The 22,631-nt window shown below is 37.8% G+C and overlaps 1 protein-coding gene across 1 annotated transcript in view; it reads right to left on the bottom strand.

The window, feature by feature from the left end:
* uggt1 (UDP-glucose glycoprotein glucosyltransferase 1) overlaps positions 1-22,631 on the bottom strand; it is a 51,818-nt gene that overhangs the window by 21,693 nt on the left and 7,494 nt on the right. The window contains exons 10-36 of the mRNA XM_041060056.1: positions 21,687-21,786; positions 21,530-21,590; positions 19,608-19,699; positions 19,236-19,386; positions 18,614-18,733; positions 18,422-18,507; positions 17,916-18,051; positions 17,583-17,714; positions 17,092-17,256; positions 15,819-15,939; positions 15,580-15,678; positions 14,651-14,745; positions 14,018-14,224; positions 13,708-13,839; positions 13,428-13,558; positions 13,215-13,310; positions 12,807-12,909; positions 12,593-12,672; positions 11,678-11,867; positions 11,337-11,495; positions 11,033-11,118; positions 10,858-10,942; positions 9,981-10,069; positions 9,721-9,825; positions 9,465-9,549; positions 8,211-8,393; positions 7,135-7,295 (exon numbers count right to left, since the gene is read on the bottom strand). Coding sequence (XP_040915990.1) covers positions 7,135-7,295; positions 8,211-8,393; positions 9,465-9,549; positions 9,721-9,825; positions 9,981-10,069; positions 10,858-10,942; positions 11,033-11,118; positions 11,337-11,495; positions 11,678-11,867; positions 12,593-12,672; positions 12,807-12,909; positions 13,215-13,310; positions 13,428-13,558; positions 13,708-13,839; positions 14,018-14,224; positions 14,651-14,745; positions 15,580-15,678; positions 15,819-15,939; positions 17,092-17,256; positions 17,583-17,714; positions 17,916-18,051; positions 18,422-18,507; positions 18,614-18,733; positions 19,236-19,386; positions 19,608-19,699; positions 21,530-21,590; positions 21,687-21,786 — 3,250 coding nt within the window. The remainder of the gene's footprint in view (positions 1-7,134; positions 7,296-8,210; positions 8,394-9,464; positions 9,550-9,720; positions 9,826-9,980; positions 10,070-10,857; positions 10,943-11,032; positions 11,119-11,336; positions 11,496-11,677; positions 11,868-12,592; positions 12,673-12,806; positions 12,910-13,214; positions 13,311-13,427; positions 13,559-13,707; positions 13,840-14,017; positions 14,225-14,650; positions 14,746-15,579; positions 15,679-15,818; positions 15,940-17,091; positions 17,257-17,582; positions 17,715-17,915; positions 18,052-18,421; positions 18,508-18,613; positions 18,734-19,235; positions 19,387-19,607; positions 19,700-21,529; positions 21,591-21,686; positions 21,787-22,631) is intronic.

Genomic DNA, 22,631 nt, shown 5'->3' with positions numbered 1-22,631 from the left:
TTAGGTCAAAAAATTTTTTGACTTTTTTTGCCTGAAAAAAACGCCATACTATACTATGACGTTTTTTATGACATTTTGAGCTCAAAAAAAATGTTGACTTTTTTCGGCCGATTTTGACGCCTTACTATGACGTATTTTATGACATTTCGAGGTCAAAAAAAATTTTGACTTTTTTTGTCCGAAAAAAACGCCATACTATACTATGATGTTTTTTATGACATTTTGAGGTCAAAAAAAAATTTGACTTTTTTTGTCCGAAAAAAACGCCATACTATACTATGACGTTTTTTATGACTTTTTGAGGTCAAAAATTTTTTTGACTTTTTTCGGCCGATTTTGAAGCCTTACTATACTATGACGTATTTTATGACATTTTGAGGTCAAAAATTTTTTTGACTTTTTTTGCCCGATTTTGACTCCTTACTATACTATGACGTTTTTTATGACATTTTGAGGTCAAAAAAATTTTTGACTTTTTTTGTCCGAAAAAAACACCATACTATACTATGACGTTTTTTATGACATTTTGAGGTAAAAAAAATTTTGACTTTTTTTGTCCGATTTTGACGCCTTAATATACTATGACGTTTTTTATGACATTTTGAGGTCAAAAAAATTTTTGACTTTTTTTGTCCGAAAAAAAAGCCATACTATACTATGACGTTTTTTATGACATTTTGAGGTCAAAAATTTTTTTGACTTTTTTCGCCCGATCTTGACGCCTTACTATACTATGACGTTTTTTATGACATTTTGAGGTCAAAAAAAATTTTGACTTTTTTTGTCCGAAAAAAAAGCCATACTATACTATGACGTTTTTTATGACATTTTGAGGTCAAAAAAAAATTTGACTTTTTTTGCCCGAAAAAAACGCCATACTATACTATGACGTTTTTTATGACATTTTGAGGTCAAAAAATTTTTTGACTTTTTTTGCCCGAAAAAAACGCCATACTATACTATGACGTTTTTTATGACTTTTTGAGGTCCAAAAAAATTTTGACTTCTTTCGCCCGATTTTGACGCCTTACTATACTATGACGTTTTTTATGACTTTTTGAGGTCAAAAATTTTTTTGACTTTTTTCGCCCGATTTTGACGCCTTACTATACTATGACGTTTTTTATGACATTTTGAGGTGAAAAAAAATTTGGACTTTTTTTGTCCGATTTTGACGCCATACTATACTATGACGTTTTTTTTATGACATTTTGAGGTCAAAAAAAATGTTGACTTTTTTTGGCCGATTTTGACGCCTTACTATACTATGACGTTTTTTTATGACATTTTGAGTTCAAAAATTTTTTTGACTTTTTTCGGCCGATTTTGACGCCTTACTATGACGCCTTACTATGACGTATTTTATGACTTTTTGAGGTCAAAAAAAATTTTCACTTTTTTCGGCCGATTTTGAAGCCTTACTATACTATGATGTTTTTTATGACTTTTTGAGGTCAAAAAATTTTTAGACTTTTTTCGGCCGATTTTGACGCCTTACTATACTATGACGTTTTTAATGACTTTTTGAGGTGAAAAAAAATTTTGACTTTTTTTGTCCGAAAAAAAAGCCATACTATACTATGACGTTTTTTATGACATTTTGAGGTAAAAAAAATTTTTGACTTTTTTTGTCCAAAAAAAACGCCATACTATACTATGACGTTTTTTATGACTTTTTGAGGTCAAAAATTTTTTTGACTTTTTTCGGCCGATTTTGAAGCCTTACTATACTATGACGTATTTTATGACATTTTGAGGTCAAAAATTTTTTTGACTTTTTTTGCCCGATTTTGACGCTATACTATACTATGACGTTTTTTATGACATTTTGAGGTCAAAAAATTTTTTGACTTTTTTTTGTCCGAAAAAAACGCCATACTATACTATGACGTTTTTTATGACATTTTGAGGTCAAAAAAAATTTTGACTTTTTTTGTCCGAAAAAAACGCCATACTATACTATGACGTTTTTTATGACATTTTGAGGTCAAAAAAAATTTTGACTTTTTTTGGCCGAAAAAAACGCCATACTATACTATGACGTATTTTATGACATTTTGAGCTCAAAAATTTTTTTGACTTTTTTCGGCCGATTTTTACGCCTTACTATACTATGACGTTTTTTTTATGACATTTTGAGGTAAAAAAAAATGTTGACTTTTTTTGGCCGATTTTGACGCCTTACTATACTATGACGTTTTTTATGACATTTTGAGTTCAAAAATTTTTTTGACTTTTTTCGGCCGATTTTGACGCCTTACTATGACGTATTTTATGACTTTTTGAGGTCAAAAAAAATTTTCACTTTTTTCGGCCGATTTTGAAGCCTTACTATACTATGATGTTTTTTATGACTTTTTGAGGTCAAAAAATTTTTTGACTTTTTTCGGCCGATTTTGACGCCATACTATACTATGACGTTTTTATGACATTTTGAGGTCAAAAAATTTTTTGACTTTTTTTTGTCCGAAAAAAACGCCATACTATACTGTGACGTTTTTTATGACATTTTGAGGTCAAAAAAAATTTTGACTTTTTTTGTCCGAAAAAAACGCCATACTATACTATGACGTTTTTTGTGACATTTTGAGGTCAAAAAATTTTTTGACTTTTTTTGTCCGATTTTGACGCCTTACTATACTATGACGTTTTTTATGACATTTTGAGGTCAAAAAATTTTTTGACTTTTTTTGGCCGAAAAAAACGCCATACTATACTATGACGTATTTTATGACATTTTGAGCTCAAAAAATTTTTTGACTTTTTTCGGCCGATTTTGACGCCTTACTATACTATGACGTTTTTTTTATGACATTTTGAGGTCAAAAAAAATGTTGACTTTTTTTGGCCGATTTTGACGCCTTACTATACTATGACGTTTTTTATGACATTTTGAGTTCAAAAATTTTTTTGACTTTTTTCGGCCGATTTTGACGCCTTACTATGACGCCTTACTATGACGTATTTTATGACTTTTTGAGGTCAAAAAAAATTTTCACTTTTTTCGGACGATTTTGAAGCCTTACTATACTATGATGTTTTTTATGACTTTTTGAGGTCAAAAATTTTTTTGACTTTTTTCGGCCGATTTTGACGCCTTACTATACTATGACGTTTTTAATGACTTTTTGAGGTGAAAAAAAATTTTGACTTTTTTTGCTCGATTTTAACGCCTTACTATACTATGACGTTTTTAATGACTTTTTGAGGTGAAAAAAATTTTTGACTTTTTTTGCTCGATTTTAACGCCTTACTATACTATGACGTTTTTTATGACATTTTGAGGTCAAAAAAAATTTTGACTTTTTTTGTCCGAAAAAAACACCATACTATACTATGACGTTTTTTATGACATTTTGAGGTAAAAAAAAATTTTGACTTTTTTTGTCCGATTTTGACGCCTTAATATACTATGACGTTTTTTATGACATTTTGAGGTCAAAAAAATTTTTGACTTTTTTTGTCCGAAAAAAAAGCCATACTATACTATGACGTTTTTTATGACATTTTGAGGTCAAAAATTTTTTTGACTTTTTTCGCCCGATCTTGACGCCTTACTATACTATGACGTTTTTTATGACATTTTGAGGTCAAAAAAATTTTTGACTTTTTTTGTCCGAAAAAAACACCATACTATACTATGACGTTTTTTATGACATTTTGAGGTAAAAAAAAATTTTGACTTTTTTTGTCCGATTTTGACGCCTTAATATACTATGACGTTTTTTATGACATTTTGAGGTCAAAAAAATTTTTGACTTTTTTTGTCCGAAAAAAAAGCCATACTATACTATGACGTTTTTTATGACATTTTGAGGTCAAAAATTTTTTTGACTTTTTTCGCCCGATCTTGACGCCTTACTATACTATGACGTTTTTTATGACATTTTGAGGTCAAAAAAAATTTTGACTTTTTTTGTCCGAAAAAAAAGCCATACTATACTATGACGTTTTTTATGACATTTTGAGGTCAAAAAAAAATTTGACTTTTTTTGCCCGAAAAAAACGCCATACTATACTATGACGTTTTTTATGACATTTTGAGGTCAAAAAATTTTTTGACTTTTTTTGCCCGAAAAAAACGCCATACTATACTATGACGTTTTTTATGACTTTTTGAGGTCCAAAAAAATTTTGACTTCTTTCGCCCGATTTTGACGCCTTACTATACTATGACGTTTTTTATGACTTTTTGAGGTCAAAAATTTTTTTGACTTTTTTCGCCCGATTTTGACGCCTTACTATACTATGACGTTTTTTATGACATTTTGAGGTGAAAAAAAATTTGGACTTTTTTTGTCCGATTTTGACGCCATACTATACTATGACGTTTTTTTTATGACATTTTGAGGTCAAAAAAAATGTTGACTTTTTTTGGCCGATTTTGACGCCTTACTATACTATGACGTTTTTTTATGACATTTTGAGTTCAAAAATTTTTTTGACTTTTTTCGGCCGATTTTGACGCCTTACTATGACGCCTTACTATGACGTATTTTATGACTTTTTGAGGTCAAAAAAAATTTTCACTTTTTTCGGCCGATTTTGAAGCCTTACTATACTATGATGTTTTTTATGACTTTTTGAGGTCAAAAAATTTTTAGACTTTTTTCGGCCGATTTTGACGCCTTACTATACTATGACGTTTTTAATGACTTTTTGAGGTGAAAAAAAATTTTGACTTTTTTTGTCCGAAAAAAAAGCCATACTATACTATGACGTTTTTTATGACATTTTGAGGTAAAAAAAATTTTTGACTTTTTTTGTCCAAAAAAAACGCCATACTATACTATGACGTTTTTTATGACTTTTTGAGGTCAAAAATTTTTTTGACTTTTTTCGGCCGATTTTGAAGCCTTACTATACTATGACGTATTTTATGACATTTTGAGGTCAAAAATTTTTTTGACTTTTTTTGCCCGATTTTGACGCTATACTATACTATGACGTTTTTTATGACATTTTGAGGTCAAAAAATTTTTTGACTTTTTTTTGTCCGAAAAAAACGCCATACTATACTATGACGTTTTTTATGACATTTTGAGGTCAAAAAAAATTTTGACTTTTTTTGTCCGAAAAAAACGCCATACTATACTATGACGTTTTTTATGACATTTTGAGGTCAAAAAAAATTTTGACTTTTTTTGGCCGAAAAAAACGCCATACTATACTATGACGTATTTTATGACATTTTGAGCTCAAAAATTTTTTTGACTTTTTTCGGCCGATTTTTACGCCTTACTATACTATGACGTTTTTTTTATGACATTTTGAGGTAAAAAAAAATGTTGACTTTTTTTGGCCGATTTTGACGCCTTACTATACTATGACGTTTTTTATGACATTTTGAGTTCAAAAATTTTTTTGACTTTTTTCGGCCGATTTTGACGCCTTACTATGACGTATTTTATGACTTTTTGAGGTCAAAAAAAATTTTCACTTTTTTCGGCCGATTTTGAAGCCTTACTATACTATGATGTTTTTTATGACTTTTTGAGGTCAAAAAATTTTTTGACTTTTTTCGGCCGATTTTGACGCCATACTATACTATGACGTTTTTATGACATTTTGAGGTCAAAAAATTTTTTGACTTTTTTTTGTCCGAAAAAAACGCCATACTATACTGTGACGTTTTTTATGACATTTTGAGGTCAAAAAAATTTTTGACTTTTTTTGTCCGAAAAAAACGCCATACTATACTATGACGTTTTTTGTGACATTTTGAGGTCAAAAAATTTTTTGACTTTTTTTGTCCGATTTTGACGCCTTACTATACTATGACGTTTTTTATGACATTTTGAGGTCAAAAAATTTTTTGACTTTTTTTGGCCGAAAAAAACGCCATACTATACTATGACGTATTTTATGACATTTTGAGCTCAAAAAATTTTTTGACTTTTTTCGGCCGATTTTGACGCCTTACTATACTATGACGTTTTTTTTATGACATTTTGAGGTCAAAAAAAATGTTGACTTTTTTTGGCCGATTTTGACGCCTTACTATACTATGACGTTTTTTATGACATTTTGAGTTCAAAAATTTTTTTGACTTTTTTCGGCCGATTTTGACGCCTTACTATGACGCCTTACTATGACGTATTTTATGACTTTTTGAGGTCAAAAAAAATTTTCACTTTTTTCGGACGATTTTGAAGCCTTACTATACTATGATGTTTTTTATGACTTTTTGAGGTCAAAAATTTTTTTGACTTTTTTCGGCCGATTTTGACGCCTTACTATACTATGACGTTTTTAATGACTTTTTGAGGTGAAAAAAAATTTTGACTTTTTTTGCTCGATTTTAACGCCTTACTATACTATGACGTTTTTAATGACTTTTTGAGGTGAAAAAAATTTTTGACTTTTTTTGCTCGATTTTAACGCCTTACTATACTATGACGTTTTTTATGACATTTTGAGGTCAAAAAAAATTTTGACTTTTTTTGTCCGAAAAAAACGCCATACTATACTATGACGATTTTATGACATTTTGAGGTCCAAAAAAATTTTGACTTCTTTCGGCCGATTTTGACGCCTTACTATACTATGACGTTTTTTATGACTTTTTGAGGTGAAAAAATTTTTTGACTCTTTTCGCCCGATTTTGACGCCTTACTATACTATGACGTTTTTTATGACTTTTTGAGGTCTTACTAAAATAATGATCAATAGATCCCAAAAACACAAAAATGTAACAGCGTGTAAATTATATGTTTTTTTTAGGTTGTAATGTTGGCTATTTTAACATGGGAGTAAATGGATAATTCGTCAGCCAGCCCCCAGCAGCAGCCGAGAAACGCGAACGCGGAAGTGATACTCACTGCTGAAACCTACAACTCTTGCCTTGGTTACGTTACACTCTGTGCCACCTGCGGCTGCGAGGACACGCTGCTGCGGTACACTGATACTGCATTTTATAGGGTAAAAAAAACGTTCCGACCACAGGCCGGGAACAGACCGGCCGTTCGGGAAACTTCCCGAACCTCCTGATGGCCAGCCCGCCCCTGCATGAAAGTATGAAAAATGGATTGAAAAAAATAGTCAAAGCGTGTCTGTGTGTGTCTGAGGGTGATAGACTTTTGTACCACTGACTTCAGTGTTATATCGCGGCTCAGCTACCACCAGCGTATGTACCTAATGTGATATTTGCGTCCAGCGAGGTGGCTCGCCCAGTAGCCGGACTTCCAGAAGCGATAGCCGTCCATCTCCCTCCGGCTCTCGCAGAACGGGGTGTAGCCGTACGGAGCTCCTTCCAGGTCGAAGTCACGCAGCTCCTTCAGATCTGTCCGCACGATCTGCAGGAGTAGAGGATGAGGCATTAACAATACATGAGGATGACTTAAGGAAAACTACTGATCATTTTTTCCTCAATTGTTTGTCCATGAAATGAAAGGTCTACATTAGGCTTACATCACAGCAAAAGTACCAAACTTTGACATGACAGCGAGTGGTTAACAACTAGTTTTCCATAACAAGCTTTTGGGGACTTGACAGAAGTTCTGTGGAACTGCTGCATTTAACACCTGTTTCTTTGGAGCTCATGAGAATCAACACCAGTTTGCATCAGTCAAAAAAAATCAGTTCCCTTTGAATCATGAGCTCTGGGGCTGAACGATTAACTGCATTTGCGATCATACGGCGATGTGGAAAAAACGCGATTTTCAACCTCAGAAACTGCGATTACGCTCTGTCACGCAACATGCGAGCGACTGATTGCGCGTTAATCTGTTTAAGAATGGCCTCAGGCTCGAAAGAAGCTGACACTGTGGAAAATTTAATGCCGGGGCAACACTACTAACTTGTTTCAGCACTTAAAAAAAAACACACCACAGAAGAGCGTACGATAGTTGCATGGCTAAAATGCCCAGCACCTACTCAAGTAAACCAAAGACCACCCGGCAAGGATCAATTACAGAAATATTGGTGTCAATACTGGTTTAATAAATACACTGGATAAGCGATACAACACACATATTTTAGCCAGGTCGCCATACCGGAGTTAACAACAAAATGCAAAGAGAAAGTCGCTGCGGACTAATAAGTGATGTCTAATCCATCTAAATATTGTTTTGGTCATACTACAATGTTGTTGTTGTTGAATAATACAGAACACAAAGAGCTTTCAAAAAAATAATTGAATATTAAATCGCAATCAGTCGAAGGAGCAAATATTTGAACATCAGTGTTTGTTCAGCTACGTATGAGCTCACCTGGTCAGCGTCCACAAACAGGATCTTGTCGACAGCGAGAGGAAACAGCACGTCCAGGAACAGGATCTTGTAGCCCCAGATGATCCTCTGCTTCTCGGTCTGTTGGTGTAACCAGCGAGGCCACTTGTACTGGACCAGCTCGTACTGGAAACCGTATTCCTTTGCCATGTGGGGGATGAACTCCTGCAAGACGGTCACACACAAAAACAGACGTCAGTGTGCGCACAAGGGATTTATGCAGTCTTTTAAAAGATTATTTAAAATGTGAAACTGTCCTATAAACTGTATATTGGTTCGTTTCTAATGTTTACGGAAAGCAACAGGTTTTATTTTGCATTTATTTAGCTGTTTGTTTTTCCCAGTGTGTCACGACTCAGAGCTGCATGGCTGGTGTTAACAATTCCGTTAACATTTTGTTAGGGTTAATATTATTGGCTGTTAACATTATACTTTATATATGTCTTTAAATGTGATCATTAAGAGTATTGCTCACATGTGCTCTGTTGCTTCATGTTGCTTTTAAAGGCTGTATGTAATAAATAATGGATAATTTGTTGCTGCATGATTTATGTACAACCTGGACAATGATGATTTTGTTGCTGTTGCTGGCATCGTTGTTGTCATGTTTGTCACACCTACTCAAAGGACTGAGGGGAAAATTAGCATCCTGGCTAACGCTGGCAAGTTTACAGAAATGCTGATGAATGCGTGTTGTCCTTTTTAAATCCACTTTGGTTGAATCCAGTTGGGATATTTATTTTGTTCTTTTGACAGTTAACAGAAGGCACAACTCTCTGTGGACTATATCATAATATTAATATTCAAAGCTATCCTTCAAACTGCAGCACCTGCTGTAGTCTCTGGGTAATGGGCTGAGCGAGAATCAGGGTTACAAAACCAAAATCAGTCACCAGTTTCTTCAGATATCAATGTGTATTACTGTTTTAACAGAGATACACATTGATATCTGAAAGATAACGAGGCATAACATCTAAAACAAGAGTGAAAATAGAAAAAAAAAACATAATGCTAATGATGGATGGAAGTATGAGCCCAGAAAAGAACTGAAATCTATTCATTTATCAGGAGATTTTCTTCTAGCAGAGCATAAAAAGCTCATCCCTGCTGCATGTTTCACCTCGATTTTCACATCTCCTGTTTGAAGAGAGAAAGCTGCAGCCGTCAGAGAAAATCTCCGCATTACTGATGAGACGCCAGCTGATTTTTAAAGTGGAAAAAAAAAAAAGATTGTACCTTGAAAGTTGGGGACAGGTAGTTCTTGAGGAACCAGAACTTGACAGGAGTTTTGGTGTTCTTCAGAACTGACAGCATCATAATCCTGAGAGAGAAGAGGAATAAAAAAAGATTGGTGGTAAAACAGCTGGGAGGACAAAAGTGTTTAAATCAATAAAGCTTTTGTACACATAAGAGGTGGGGATGGCAGTTTTTGAGGATTCTGGTTGACAGGACGATCCCTTTTCCTTTGTCTGGTCACATCTCTGACACTCACCTGAGGAACCTCTCGTACAGATGCCCCGAGGCCACAGAGAAGATGTTGATCACGTCGTCTTTCTCCTGCTTTGGCTCCTCCACCTTTCCTCCACCTGTAAACCCTCTGAAAGATAAAGATTTTTGCTTGAAAAATGACTCACACAAGTAATCAGTCACCAAAATCACTGAAGAGTACGTTTATGTCAGTCAACTAACTGATGAGTCAACTAATTACGGGAGCACAGACAGGAAGCAGGTAGGTTTGAACCAAAATTGTACCTGGCCAGAGATTTCCAGAAGCCAGTGTCATTTTCCTCGGTCCCGTCACTCAGCAGCTCCTCGTTGAACTTGTCTGGTTTCTTCTGGACCTGATCAACATGAAATTTAGAAATCAATTAGAGAAACAACCAATGGGAAATGTTGCTCATCCAAAAGCCAAAGATCTTTCTCATGATTCTTCTGAATTTCCCTTTTAAAATTTATTTTAAATTAGAGGAAAATCTAAAACAATATATGTGTTTGTGTCTTTTCTTATGGTGGTGTTTTGTCTGTGTCTTTGTTTTTGGGTTCCGTTATTTGTTTCAGTATGGTTTGATCGTTGCTTGAACACATGTATGTGTAAATGCTGTATGGATTTTTAAAAAAAAAAGATTTTATGGAGGACCAAACTTGACTTATTTGAAAATTAATGAATTATAATCAAATAAAATTCATAAAAAATAATCCACAGATACATTCTACAGCAAATATGCAGCTTCCAGTATCCCATCAAAAGTAAAACATTATAAAGCAAAGAGAAGATAGAAATTGAGTCCGAATGTGGTTTTGTTTGTAGTTTAAAAGCATGTCTGCGTGTGGCCACATCCATGTAAAATTCCCACTGAAATGTATAATTTTACCCACCAACTGCACCTACTGTAAATGTTATGCATTATGTAAAAGGCACATCGCAGACTGGAGTCTCCTCAACTCGTTAAAATTTATGAGAAACTTGAGAAATTGAGGAGACTTGAAATGTGGCCACTCACTCCTGGATTTGGTTTTATTTATTTGAGGACAAAAATTAAATCTGCTAGATGTGTTGAAAGGAATTTTCCTATCACTGTTTCCATGCTGCTGTGCCAGGCAGTCATCACTTTAACACTGGTGAACTGACCTTGACTTTAATGATCCTGCTCTTGAAGTTGTTCAGCACCACTATAATGTCGTCCGAGTCCGCTGGAGAGTCTGTGCCGTCGTGGCTGCAACATGAAAATCGAAAGGATGAGAAAAATATTCAAACAGAAAACTAAGGAGACATTTCAAACAGAGACAATTGTCCAAGTTCTTACCTGTAAATCTTGTAGATTTCATCAGAGCGTCCTTTCCTCAGCTTCAGGATCCAGGCGCCTGGGTTGGCCTTGAGCTGGAAGTAACCCTACAGAGCAGAAACCAGGACATTTACAGTGTTGGTGACTATAAGAATAAAGGAGAAGTCAAAACAAAAAGTGAAGAACAAACTATTTACCATCCAGGAAATCGCTAAGAAATATTAAACTATAACAGCTTGCAAAGTTGGTTGTGATTCAGCAACTTTCACCTCTGAGGTGTTAAAACAACAGGAAAACAGGAGGAGAGTTTGAACCTATAGTTTACCAGGTTTGCCATGACGATGGTGTCCACAATGACCGGCTCGGAGGCGGTTCCCAGGGTGAACTGGAGCCCACGTGGCGGTTGGCCGGAGCTGACGTCAAAACAGTGGCCCTCCAACAAAAGATGCTCCAGTTCGTACTCTGCTGCTACAATATTCTCCACCTGCAATCACCAGAGGAGTCAAGACAAGTAGTGTTTATTTTGTGCAGCCCAGTATGAATATCCAGGACCCTGATGACCGAGAATCTTCACAGACAAAACAAAACAAAAAGCAATTTGAGAAAAACTTAAATATTTCATCACTATGGATCCTGATCGGACCCAGACACACAGATTTTCTTTACCTCCTGCAGGTAGATGTTGTCCAGGTCATACCGGGTGTGCACAGACTCGACCATCCAGCTCTCGGGAGTGTTGAGGTTCAAGGTGAAGAGAGGAGACTGAGGCATGTCCAAGAACTTGGCCAAGGGGCCGGGAGAGAAACTGCTGTCACTCTGAAACGTCACCTCTGGCTCCAACACGTAACGGTAAAAACTGGAAGAAAACACAGGGGAATCACTTGTTACACAGGCAGCAACTCGTTATACATTCAGCACAGGTGCAGGAGGATGAGTCTTCATGCTTTTATAGTTTTTACTGAAAAATATCAGATTTTCTAAAAGGAACACACTGGCTTAAAATATTAACCACCAAATAACAGTCTGACAAAACGAGGCCCAACTCAAGGTTCACTTACTACCTTTTTCCAGAGTTTTCCTTTCACCACATCACACAATATGGAAAGTTTGTTTGATACAAGTGAAAGCTCTGGAGAAAAAGGCTGGTAAGAGAAGCTCTGAAAGGGCTGTAGATGAAATCTTAACGGCTTCTGAGTCTGCATGTCTACAGATCCGACTGATTACTGAGCAAACTCCATCCAGCTGTAAGAAGATAGTATGGTATTGCTTGAAAGGTAAAAAAGATTTTTGTCAAACTCTCCCACAATAATTTTCAATATGGAGTCTCCAAAAAGAACAACCACAAATAATGAACCTTGTGCTTACAGTGATGTTTAGAGACCTGAAGTACGGTTGGGACCAAAATTGTAATGTAAGTCCTGACACTGACAAAGCAGTTGGACAACAGAGCTACACAGAATTATGATATTTTAAGGATTCACTGCCACATTTAAAGTAAAAAGAGGAAACACACTGTGAGGCACACCAAGGTACTACACATATGGGTGGGTAGATATACTGGTGTAGAATTTGCGTCCTCACCTCTTGAGAGGCATTTCTGACAGTTTGGATTGGCAGTTCATGAAAACCCGCAGGTTGACGTTTACCAGCTGCTTCAGAACCTGCAGGTGTCGACGGGGGAGGGATGTGAGAGAGGGCAAGAAAGACAGGTTAGAAATAAATCAGCTGGACTGATCAGTAAGAGACAGAAAAAGATGGATCATCGAGGTCCAACGAGGAACCACATTTACCCTACCAGTAGGAGGGGAGCGAGTTTTTGTGCGTCCCTGGTTACTGGATCCACTACGGCAACAACGTCAAAGTACACGTCTCCCTCCTTAGGACGGATCTTCACAGCACTGCCAAAAATCAGCAAATCAGTGATCCAATCAAGTTAACACTGTTTGTTTTTCTTGCGGTCTGTAGAGGACACATTGACTTTAAGAATTCACTTTGTATTTCCTATCAATTCTAAGCTGAAAAGACACACAAGCCATTTCTATTTCTTTAAGATGGGTTTGTTCAAAATACCGGACTAATATTTTTTAAAGCAGAGACATGCCTTGCAAAATCATCCTGGAGGAAAACAGTTTTTTTTTTATTAAACATTCACTGTGCAGCCTCTCCTGCTTGTCTAAATTATGTGCACGTACTACAACTTTACCTGTAGCGGTCATCTGCAAAGTCATATTCTACTCGGGCTTCTCCTTTTGGCTGAGAGGAGAGCAGAGCATCCACCTTCATCACAAGGTCGCTGGCCCTGGGAGACACTCAGCGTTAACTCACAAAACTCAACACAATATGAAAACTTTTTCACTTTGTGAGGTTCCTGAAGGAGCTTGAGTGGATTTAAGCCTGTGAAAATGAAATAAAATACCTGTCCTCCTCAGTTCCAAACTGCTGGACTTTGCTTTTGATTCGCTCTCCAGACGTCTTCAGGATGATGCTCTCCAAAAGCAGGAAGTCATCCTGGTTAAACACCTCCTCCTCCTCCAGAGGGCCTATGATCTGTAAATAAGAAACCAAAGTGTTGACCGACTAGCTATGGCAACTATAGGAAAATGAAACATACACATTTATTCAGAAATACAAACTATATTTGTTCATGATGTCCTCCTATTTTAGTGCGAACAATAAGAAACAAGATTGTGACTCACTCTTCCGTTGCTTATAACTGCTCTCTGTCCTTTCTTCAGTTTGAGCACATCTCGGCAGTAGGCAGCGTGGGAGAGCAGGAAGTCAAATTTGGGACCCTCATACGCACTCCTGAACAATGTCACATCCATACCCTGAAGGAAAAATAGATAACTTGTAGGCAGATGATAATAAAAGGGAAAATTAAGAGTATAAATAAAGAGACACAAGGCTTAACATGGGAAGAGTGTTTTAACAATAACAGCAGAAGGAAAACAGAATTTTGAATCACAATTCTCTACAGAAAAGTCAAGTTGTCCATCTCCCCCTTACCCCGACGGCGAATTCTCCGATGTCGACACCCTTCTGCAGGGCTGTGGCGGTCTCTTCTTTAGCCATCTTAGTGATGAAGTTCTTGGCATTGTTGGCAGATTGTGTCTGCATGGCAGCCCAGATCGCTCGCGCCACACGGCTCGTCTCGGCAGACGGACCGGCCGATGGGTTGTTGATCATCCCCAGTCGGACGTTGTTGCTGGTTTTCTATTGTAGAGCAGGTGATAGGTAAAATACCACAACAGCTAGTCGTCAAATTCATTGACGACAAAAAGAAAAATCACAAATTCACAGAATTCACACTTAATCCTTAAAGCACCTGATGGCATTTTAGCCTTTTGCCTCATGCAGTAACTTCCCAAAAAAGTATTCTTTAGTGAGCTTTATACTGTAGGTTCTGGTTCTGGAAGATTTTGCCTAGCTGGTAGGCTAGCTGTTTCTCCGTGTTTCCATTATTTATGCTAAGCTAACAGACTCCGAGCTGTAGCTTCATACTGAACAGAAAAATATGAGAGTGGAATCAGTCTTTTACTTTAAATGGTGTTTTAGTTTTTAAATAAAGTTTGTCAGAATCATTCACTACAGAAAAGATGTTTTATCATGCAAAGAGATGGTATATAAGAGGTTTTATACCATGTGTCTGATGGCATCATAAAGGAGCTGTCGTCCTGAGGGCTTGTCAAAGTCTCCGACCACCCAAAAGGTCACGGGTCGGATGTAGCCATCATCTGACAACCGTAGAAGAAGAAAAGATCGGGTTAAGTTCCTGAGGTGATGCTAGGCAGGAGAACTTATGGGGCAAAGGAGATGAGCCACAGTGTTCTATGTGAAGATAAGTTTGTTAAGTCAGACACAAATCTACATGGGTAGCATACCAGTGAGACACAAAAATACTACAAAAAACAAACTATATTACTGTTATATTCTACTCCAATTCTTTATCAAAACCTTCAAGATGTTGTCATTTCCACACATCAAATTAAACAGCATCTTATTCTGCATGCATCTACAACAAGTGCTTCCTAATGAACTGGCATGCTGTCCTTCAGAAAGATGTAAAAAAACAATGTTAGAACTTAAGAAAGCGGTTATGTAATTTTTTGTTTTTAGTACTTCAGACCCTAATACACAATCATCACATGCGTAAATTAGTCGTTTATGTCCTCTGAGAAATGCAACACAGATGGAGGAGAGGTAGTGGATTCACAAACGCATCGAAACACTGCCAGAAATGTTGTTCACAGAAGACAGAAAAAAAAGAGCAAGTGAGGAGGAGAGGGAATAACACAGAAGAAAAGGGTGATTACCATGCCTGTTGGTGGTGGTCATCCCTGATGCAGGGAAATTTTTAAAACACACAAATAAAACAAGGAAGAAGAAGAGGAGGAGGAGGAGGAGGTGGAGAGGACAGAAGGAGAACACATGAAGAATTTAGGCTTGAAGATGACTAAATTATCTTCACCAGAAAAAACAAGAACCTCCACATGGGCAAAATCCTCTTCCGCTTAGTGTTTGTTTTTATAGGACCGACTATCACATGAGATTCTCCCGCACACTCTTACCTTTCTTAGTCATGTAGTTCATGCTGTTGGCCACAGCGGTGCTCTTCTCTTTGGTGTCCAGAGTCGAGAAACGAGCATAATCATCTACAAAGTAGTTATCTATAAAAAGAGACCAAAAAAAACAAAAAGGAATGAGATCATGTAGCAAATGCTAAAGACAACATTTTTTTGACTGCACACAAAGCTACTATCTGATTTGTTTTCAGATAACGTCTTGGAGTTCCCAGCAGTGTACTCACTGGTGTCAGACAGGTCCAGGTATGTTCTGCTGGTGGACAGGACTCGGGGGTTGATGCGAGGAACAACATTGGGCTGGTTCATGATGAAGTCCACGACGTCATGATCTGTGGCCAGTTCACCCTGCGAGCCACATGAACACAAATTCAGGACATTAAAGGACAAATGAACAGAGGACATTCTTGACTGTTACTGCAGCCCCGACAGTGATGCAGGAGGTCCTTGTCTGCCTGCCTTTCATCCCCACAGTTACTGTCCAGAAAGCCTTCTTGAGATTTAATAGCTTTTCCCCTTACTGATGCTGGTGTATCGACTAAAAAGTTTTCCTCCAACAAGTTTGGATTAAACATTACAAAAGACAAAAAAAAGAGTGATTACCAGCACCCTGTTCAGCACTAACACTGGTATAGCAAGCAAATTAAATGCAGCACACTGCGCTTAAATGCCTTAGAAAACCTTTGAAAGAACCAATTCAAAGAGCTGGCTCGTCTGAGTCCTGGAACAACATTAAAACTGAATGACAGATGTCTCGCTCACAAAGATCCGGCCTGACAGACAATTTATTTTATCACGACAATCCCTCACAGTGTACCCGTAAAACTTAACATCTTTTTTTGGCAGCTTGACTCAAAAGAAGTAAATTACCTAGAGCTCTACTGCTCTTTTTCGTTAAATTTTTATTTATGTATTTATTTTTTACTCTATTTTGCAATAGACTGAGCAAATTACAAATGGCATTATCAGCATCTGCAAAGTCCCAAAATTAAAAAAAAAATTAAATCAGTGAATACGTAACCTGTTCTATAAAGTCTCATTTGGTAAGATTAAAGTGATTTTTGTTGTTAAAAATGTGGACAATCACAATATATCTTCAGTTTACTGATGGAAGGAGGAAACCTTTTTTTTTTACACACTGTATGTACATTTGAGCGCATCAAGAATATCTGGAAAGAGCTCAAATCATTACAGCATTTATGCAAAGTAAATTAAATTCTCATCAAATATGCACTTGTGTCTGCACAGACATTCATGCAATCAGTTATTTTCTGATTTTGACTCATCTGCAATAAAAATTGATTTTGCTCTGAAGATGAATCTGACTATTTTATTAAACCATAATAAAACAATCGAGTTAAATTATGAAGTCACTGATAATAAAATCTGCCTTACAGTGACTATATGAATATGTGTGTGTGTGTGTGTGGGGGTATGTGTGTGTGTGTGTGTGTGGGTCTGTGTGTGTGTGTGTGTGTGTGTGTGTGTGTGCTGACTGACCAGGTAGACAGCTCTCTGGTAGAAGGTGGTGGTCTCCAGGATCTTTTGCATGGTGACTGTCTCCAGTTCATCCGGGTCCAGCTGTTCACGCTGGTAAGGGATGCCGTTGTACATGACCACAGGCAACGGGCCCACTCCAGTCTGATCATAGTACGCCCGGCCTTCCTAGCAGAGGAGACATAAAGAGGTATTAGTTCAATTTGCATAAGTCTTTTACTGTCTAAAAAAAAATAAAAATAATACAGATGAGCACCCGTGTCTAAGCAAGACCTGGAAACGCTAATCCAAGCTTAAGTAGATTTGACTTTTCCCACAGTGTCAGGTGAAGCACAAATTGTAGTTGAGGCAACTACAATTTGTCTAAAATGCTGGAGTTCAAACAAAAACAATCACATTACACCTCATTTCTCGTCATTGGCTAAGAGAATTTGTTTTAAAATCCTATTTCATGTCTACCAATCACTCACGACACCACAGTCAACCCGACTCACCTTCCTGTTGCTGTCATAGCTGGAGTCGGCCCCCAGGATGCTGCTGACCTCCACGTAGGGGAACCTCTTCTCCAGCACCTTCACCACGTCCCCAACACTTAGCTGTCCACCAATGGGCACGCGGTTAAACATCTGAAAGGACAGGAGGAGATGGGAAAGGAAGAACAACATTAGTTAAAAGGCAAACTACCTCTCTGCCTCTCCACACAGGTTTTTTTAGTGGCGTCCAACCGACTGACATTATTTTATTAGACAACAATCAAGGCTCTTCATGCCTGAAATGCTCTTCTCGTTAGGTTCTCCATTACAGTGATGATAAAAAGGTCGACTCACCGAGATGACAGCTTCAAAAGCACTCTGGCTGTCCACTTCATCACTGATGTAGTTGTAGGCACGGACCAGCGCCACACCCGCATCCTGCATGCCATCTATATCATCTTCGTCTGACACCACAAACACCAACCCGATCCTAAGACACAAAGAGCATATAAATATCCTCATATGTATACTGGACAGCTAAAATGCAGGGTGAGGGCTGTCTGCTTCATCAGTATTCAAACAAAGACCATACAAAGATCCCACACGCAGGGAGGTATCACCCTAACCTGCCTGACAAAACTCCTAAATTAAAATGGATTTTAACTACACGTCCCAACCCACTGCTACTGCAGCTTCTACTTGATTTTCCTTGTTTTGGCATTAACTGTGGACCAATAAAAAATATTATGTTTCTTTTTTATTGAAATGTTTGTCGGAAAATACATAAAACACCCAATACACAAAGAATCTATTTTAAGAGGTTTACACTCCAGCACTTCCCTGATGACACAAGCACCAACCTGAGTGGGATGTTGTTAGCATAAAACATCTCTGCAACACTCAGCAGCTCTGCAGCATTCTCCTGAGTTGGGTCCAGAATGATGACCTGCAACACACACACACAAAACACACACATGCTGGTATTTTTTTTCCCTGAAGGATTCAGACCCATTTTGATTCACACAGGGCTGAGAAATCAGGCATGGACGTACCAGATTGTGAAAGTTCTTGCGGATCTGTCTGATGACTCCAGGGAAGGTCGGTCTGAGCAGCTCCTGCACATTGTAGGGCCATGAACTGTACTTGTGGTCTGTCTCCAGGTTGTTAATCCACTAAAAAAAGGAAAAAAAGGACTTGAAGAGGAACTGACAGCCTCAGCCTGAGAGCAGATCAGCGACAACAAGAAATTACATTTGACTGCTAGAGGCTGAAAACTTGGGTCACAGTTAATTATTTTCAGTCTTTTAATTATATATATATATATATATATATATATATATATATATATATATATATATATATATATATATATATATTTTTTTTTTTTTTTTTTTTTTTTTTTTTTTTTTCAATTAATCAATTTATTATATGTTCCTTCACAAGTTTTCAGGCCTCAAGTTAACATCTTCAAAAACTGCTCGCTCTGTCCAACATTTTGTATATTTGTTATTATCAGCTGACTAATTAAAAAATCAATAAATCATACTACAGATAAACTCTCTTACGAAAGACAGTATTCATAGTAAATTTTCTAAACTTTCTGATTTCACGTGTAAGGGTGCAACCGAGGGGCTATGACAGGATTTGGTTGTGGGTGAACACGTGATTTCTTACGCTGATGGCAGGGTTGCGGATGTCGACGGCGTAGTCAGAGTCCGAAGGCTGGACGTTGAGTTTCAGGATGTCGTGGATGTAGGGCGTCTCGATGAGCAGGGAGCGCAGACCCTCCATCACCCTCGCCTCGCTGCGCAGCACCTCAAACACACTGCAGGCAAGAGGGAACAGAGATGAGTCAGCGTGTGGACTTCTATAGCAGGTGTAGCAGCAAATTTGTTGGACCCATTATTTGACGTTTTCTTGAGCATTAAAACAGTTGCAGCTCTAGACTGAATCTAAAAGTTTGATTTTATAGCTTCCAAAAGTTTAATGGAACGCAAAAGCAATCTACTGTTGAATGAATTTAATACTATGATGGCGTGTGTGTACCTGAAGATGTCTTGTGTATCCAGATCTATGTGTAGCCCATTGATGAACAGGGCTGAATCCCCAGGCTGCAAGCCCAGAGTCCCTTTGAAAAACTACAGAGAGAGAAAAATCAGCATGAGCAAATATCCTGTCAGACATCAAATCCTAAAACTCCCCATTCAACTTTAGCTGAACAGATCGCCGCGATGTGTAGAATGTGACGTCAAAGCTGGCCATCACGTAGTCAATTATATTGTAAAACTACAGTCAACAGTCGACAAAAAGCCGTAACGAGGCACGACAACAGCTCCAAACAAGCAATGACAGCTCTGTTTAAAGTCAGTCTGTTTAGAGCAATCAAGCCCCACACTAAACAAATCTAATTATTAGAGAAAGGGTGTGTGAACGTCTGTGTGAGCACGCCTGTGAGTAGCTGTGTGTTTGTGTGTCTGCACAGGCAAAAGGAAAGCTCAAAGTCGTTCTGGCACAGTCAAATCTCATTACAGAAAGACAAAGACATCAGATTAATCATACTCCAGACACTGCAATTACAACACGACATGATTAACACAAATATTGTTCATCCCACTTAAACAGTGTGTATGTGTGTGTGTGTGTGTGAGAGAGAGAGAGAAATGTCTGCGTGCAAGTGCATGTGTCCAAACTACTTCAATCAATAATCCTTTCTCACTGCAGGACTCAGTGCGCCTGCCGAATGAATCACCGATTCAGTAATTAGGATGCTTGCTGCTCACCCCCACCACCCACCCAAACTCCTGTCTGCACACCAAGATAATGTGAGCACAGCTTGAGGGGGGAGGGAGGTGGGGGCAGAGGGGGAGTGAAAAAACATTTGACAAGAAAAAGGGGTGATTACCTATTCCATTAGCAGGGCAAAGCCAAACGCATCGTCAGAAACTGAATGCTTTTCAAGTCAGATGTTGTTCACAATTTATCACATAACAAAAGGTGAGAGGAACAAAACAAAAACAGGAAGGGCAGTTCTCATTTTGAGATATTTCCCTGAAGACGAAGGCTAAGAGGCTGAGGGACTGTGGTTGCGGCTGTATGCAATAATGTTATCTGTTTTTCCTTATTTTTCTCCTTTATTGGATTAGATTGGTAAACAGCTAAACCTAAATAAACCCTGACCACTCAACAGCACAGTCAGCAGGAAGGTAAGAATACTGGCATGCTGGAGAACGAACAGACAAGGGAATGAAAGAAGATTCAGGAAATATAATCCCAACGGAGAACCTCCCTGGAACCCCCTCGAAAAAAAAACATCAATAGTGTAGTGAACATAAATAAATAAACAAATAAATTTATATATAAATATTGCCTGTAAGACAAGTATTTACTCCACTTTCTTTCTGCCTCCCTTCCAACAAGTCATTCAACAACACTGTGATTAGTCCTTAAAGGATAAGGCTGGCAATATTTTATATTTTTGTCATTCTCAACAAATCCCATTAAAAGGCCAAAACTAATAATGTGCTGATCCTGTTAGTAAGTACAATCTGTGTAACCACAGGCTGATGCTGCTTCCAGTATTCCTCCTGTGCCACAGAGCTTTTGTTGTCCAAGAACACATAAATAAATTATAACAATAAATAAAAACACATAAATGTGCCACAACAATGCACTGGGTGACATGAACACGAGCACTGTAGCTCATTTGGAACCAAGGCCACTATGCTGCAAGTACTTACTAGACCACTACATGTGTCCCCTTCAAATGCACTATTTCCTCCAGTTTAAAAACTACAGAGCTTCAGTAGGAATACATGGGCTTGGGGCTGAGTGCCACTGACAGAGTAGAGAATGTGGAAAGTATTAAGAGATGGACTAACACAATGTCGGTTTGAATTTCATTTAATTTTTTGACAGTAAGGGAAACAGAGAACATGGTGAAATAAGGGATAAAGAGGATGGACATGTACCTTCTGATTCTCGCCGATCTCTTTGCGGATCTCAGAGTTGACCACTGTTTTAGTGATGGACCTGTTTAGTGAGGGGAAAAGGGCAGACGAGTCAATATTTGTGTAAACCCAAAACATCTTAGAGTAGCTACACTTCGTGTGTTTGTTTCGTCTTTACCTGGCTTTGGTGGGGAAGTTCTGACTGAGGTCTTTCATAACATTGAGGGCATCAACAGTGGGAGCGGCAAGAATGCGAGCTGCTGTCTGGAAACTCAGATCTATAAAAGAAATGGTGGGAGGAGGGGAAGGGAGGCAGAGAGGGCAGAAAATGGGAAAGAAATGAGTGGACACAAGCAGAGAGGAGAAGAGGAAACGCGCAGAGGAGGAGAACACAGAAAGAAAGAAAGTTTCAGCAAAATAAAAGCAGTATGAGCCCTTATCAGTCTGCACTGTGAATAAACTCACAATTAATACATGCTGGATCTCCTGACCAACAGACAGTCACGGACATCCCTAGAGCCATGCTGCTAGCATGTCTAAAAACCAAAGTCGCCTGTTAAGGCAATTAACATTAACATTAACATTAACTAAGTGATAATTTCATGTCTTCACATCTGAGGCATTAATTAAAACTATCTTAAAGCAGGATTAAAAATACAGACTATAATATTATGATATATGTATATGTAATAACATTGTATATGTCATATAAGTGCATGTCGAGCATTTCCTTGCAAGAAAAGTGAGAGTGTAATGAGGATTATTTCAATGCAGTGAGCATCTCTGTTATGGTGTTGTAGCCTGTGTGATTATTAGCCCCTGGAGGTCTCCCTCTCTTTATAAACAGGCTGAGCTAATGAGCCCCAGCGGGGTAGAAGATAAAGACAGACGCCCACATGACAGTCTGACAGTCGAGCTCAGCCGAGTCTCTCATCCCCTCACATCCTTTATTCACCACAATCAAAGCAGCCTCGTGCTTGCATCCTGATCGCACCTAGTGAAATAAATAAGGCTCTTTGTGCACGTTTGACAAAAACTCATATAAACCAGGAATGGTGGCAACAACCAGCTTGAGGTATGTGTGAGGTAAGAAACATGGACAGAATTCAAAAGCACATACAAT

The sequence above is a fragment of the Toxotes jaculatrix genome, chromosome 17 (assembly GCF_017976425.1).
Source record: "Toxotes jaculatrix isolate fToxJac2 chromosome 17, fToxJac2.pri, whole genome shotgun sequence".
Classification (NCBI taxonomy): Eukaryota; Metazoa; Chordata; class Actinopteri; family Toxotidae; genus Toxotes; species Toxotes jaculatrix.
Note: the sequence above shows the minus strand (reverse complement) of the source record. Positions and strands in the feature narration are given on the sequence as shown.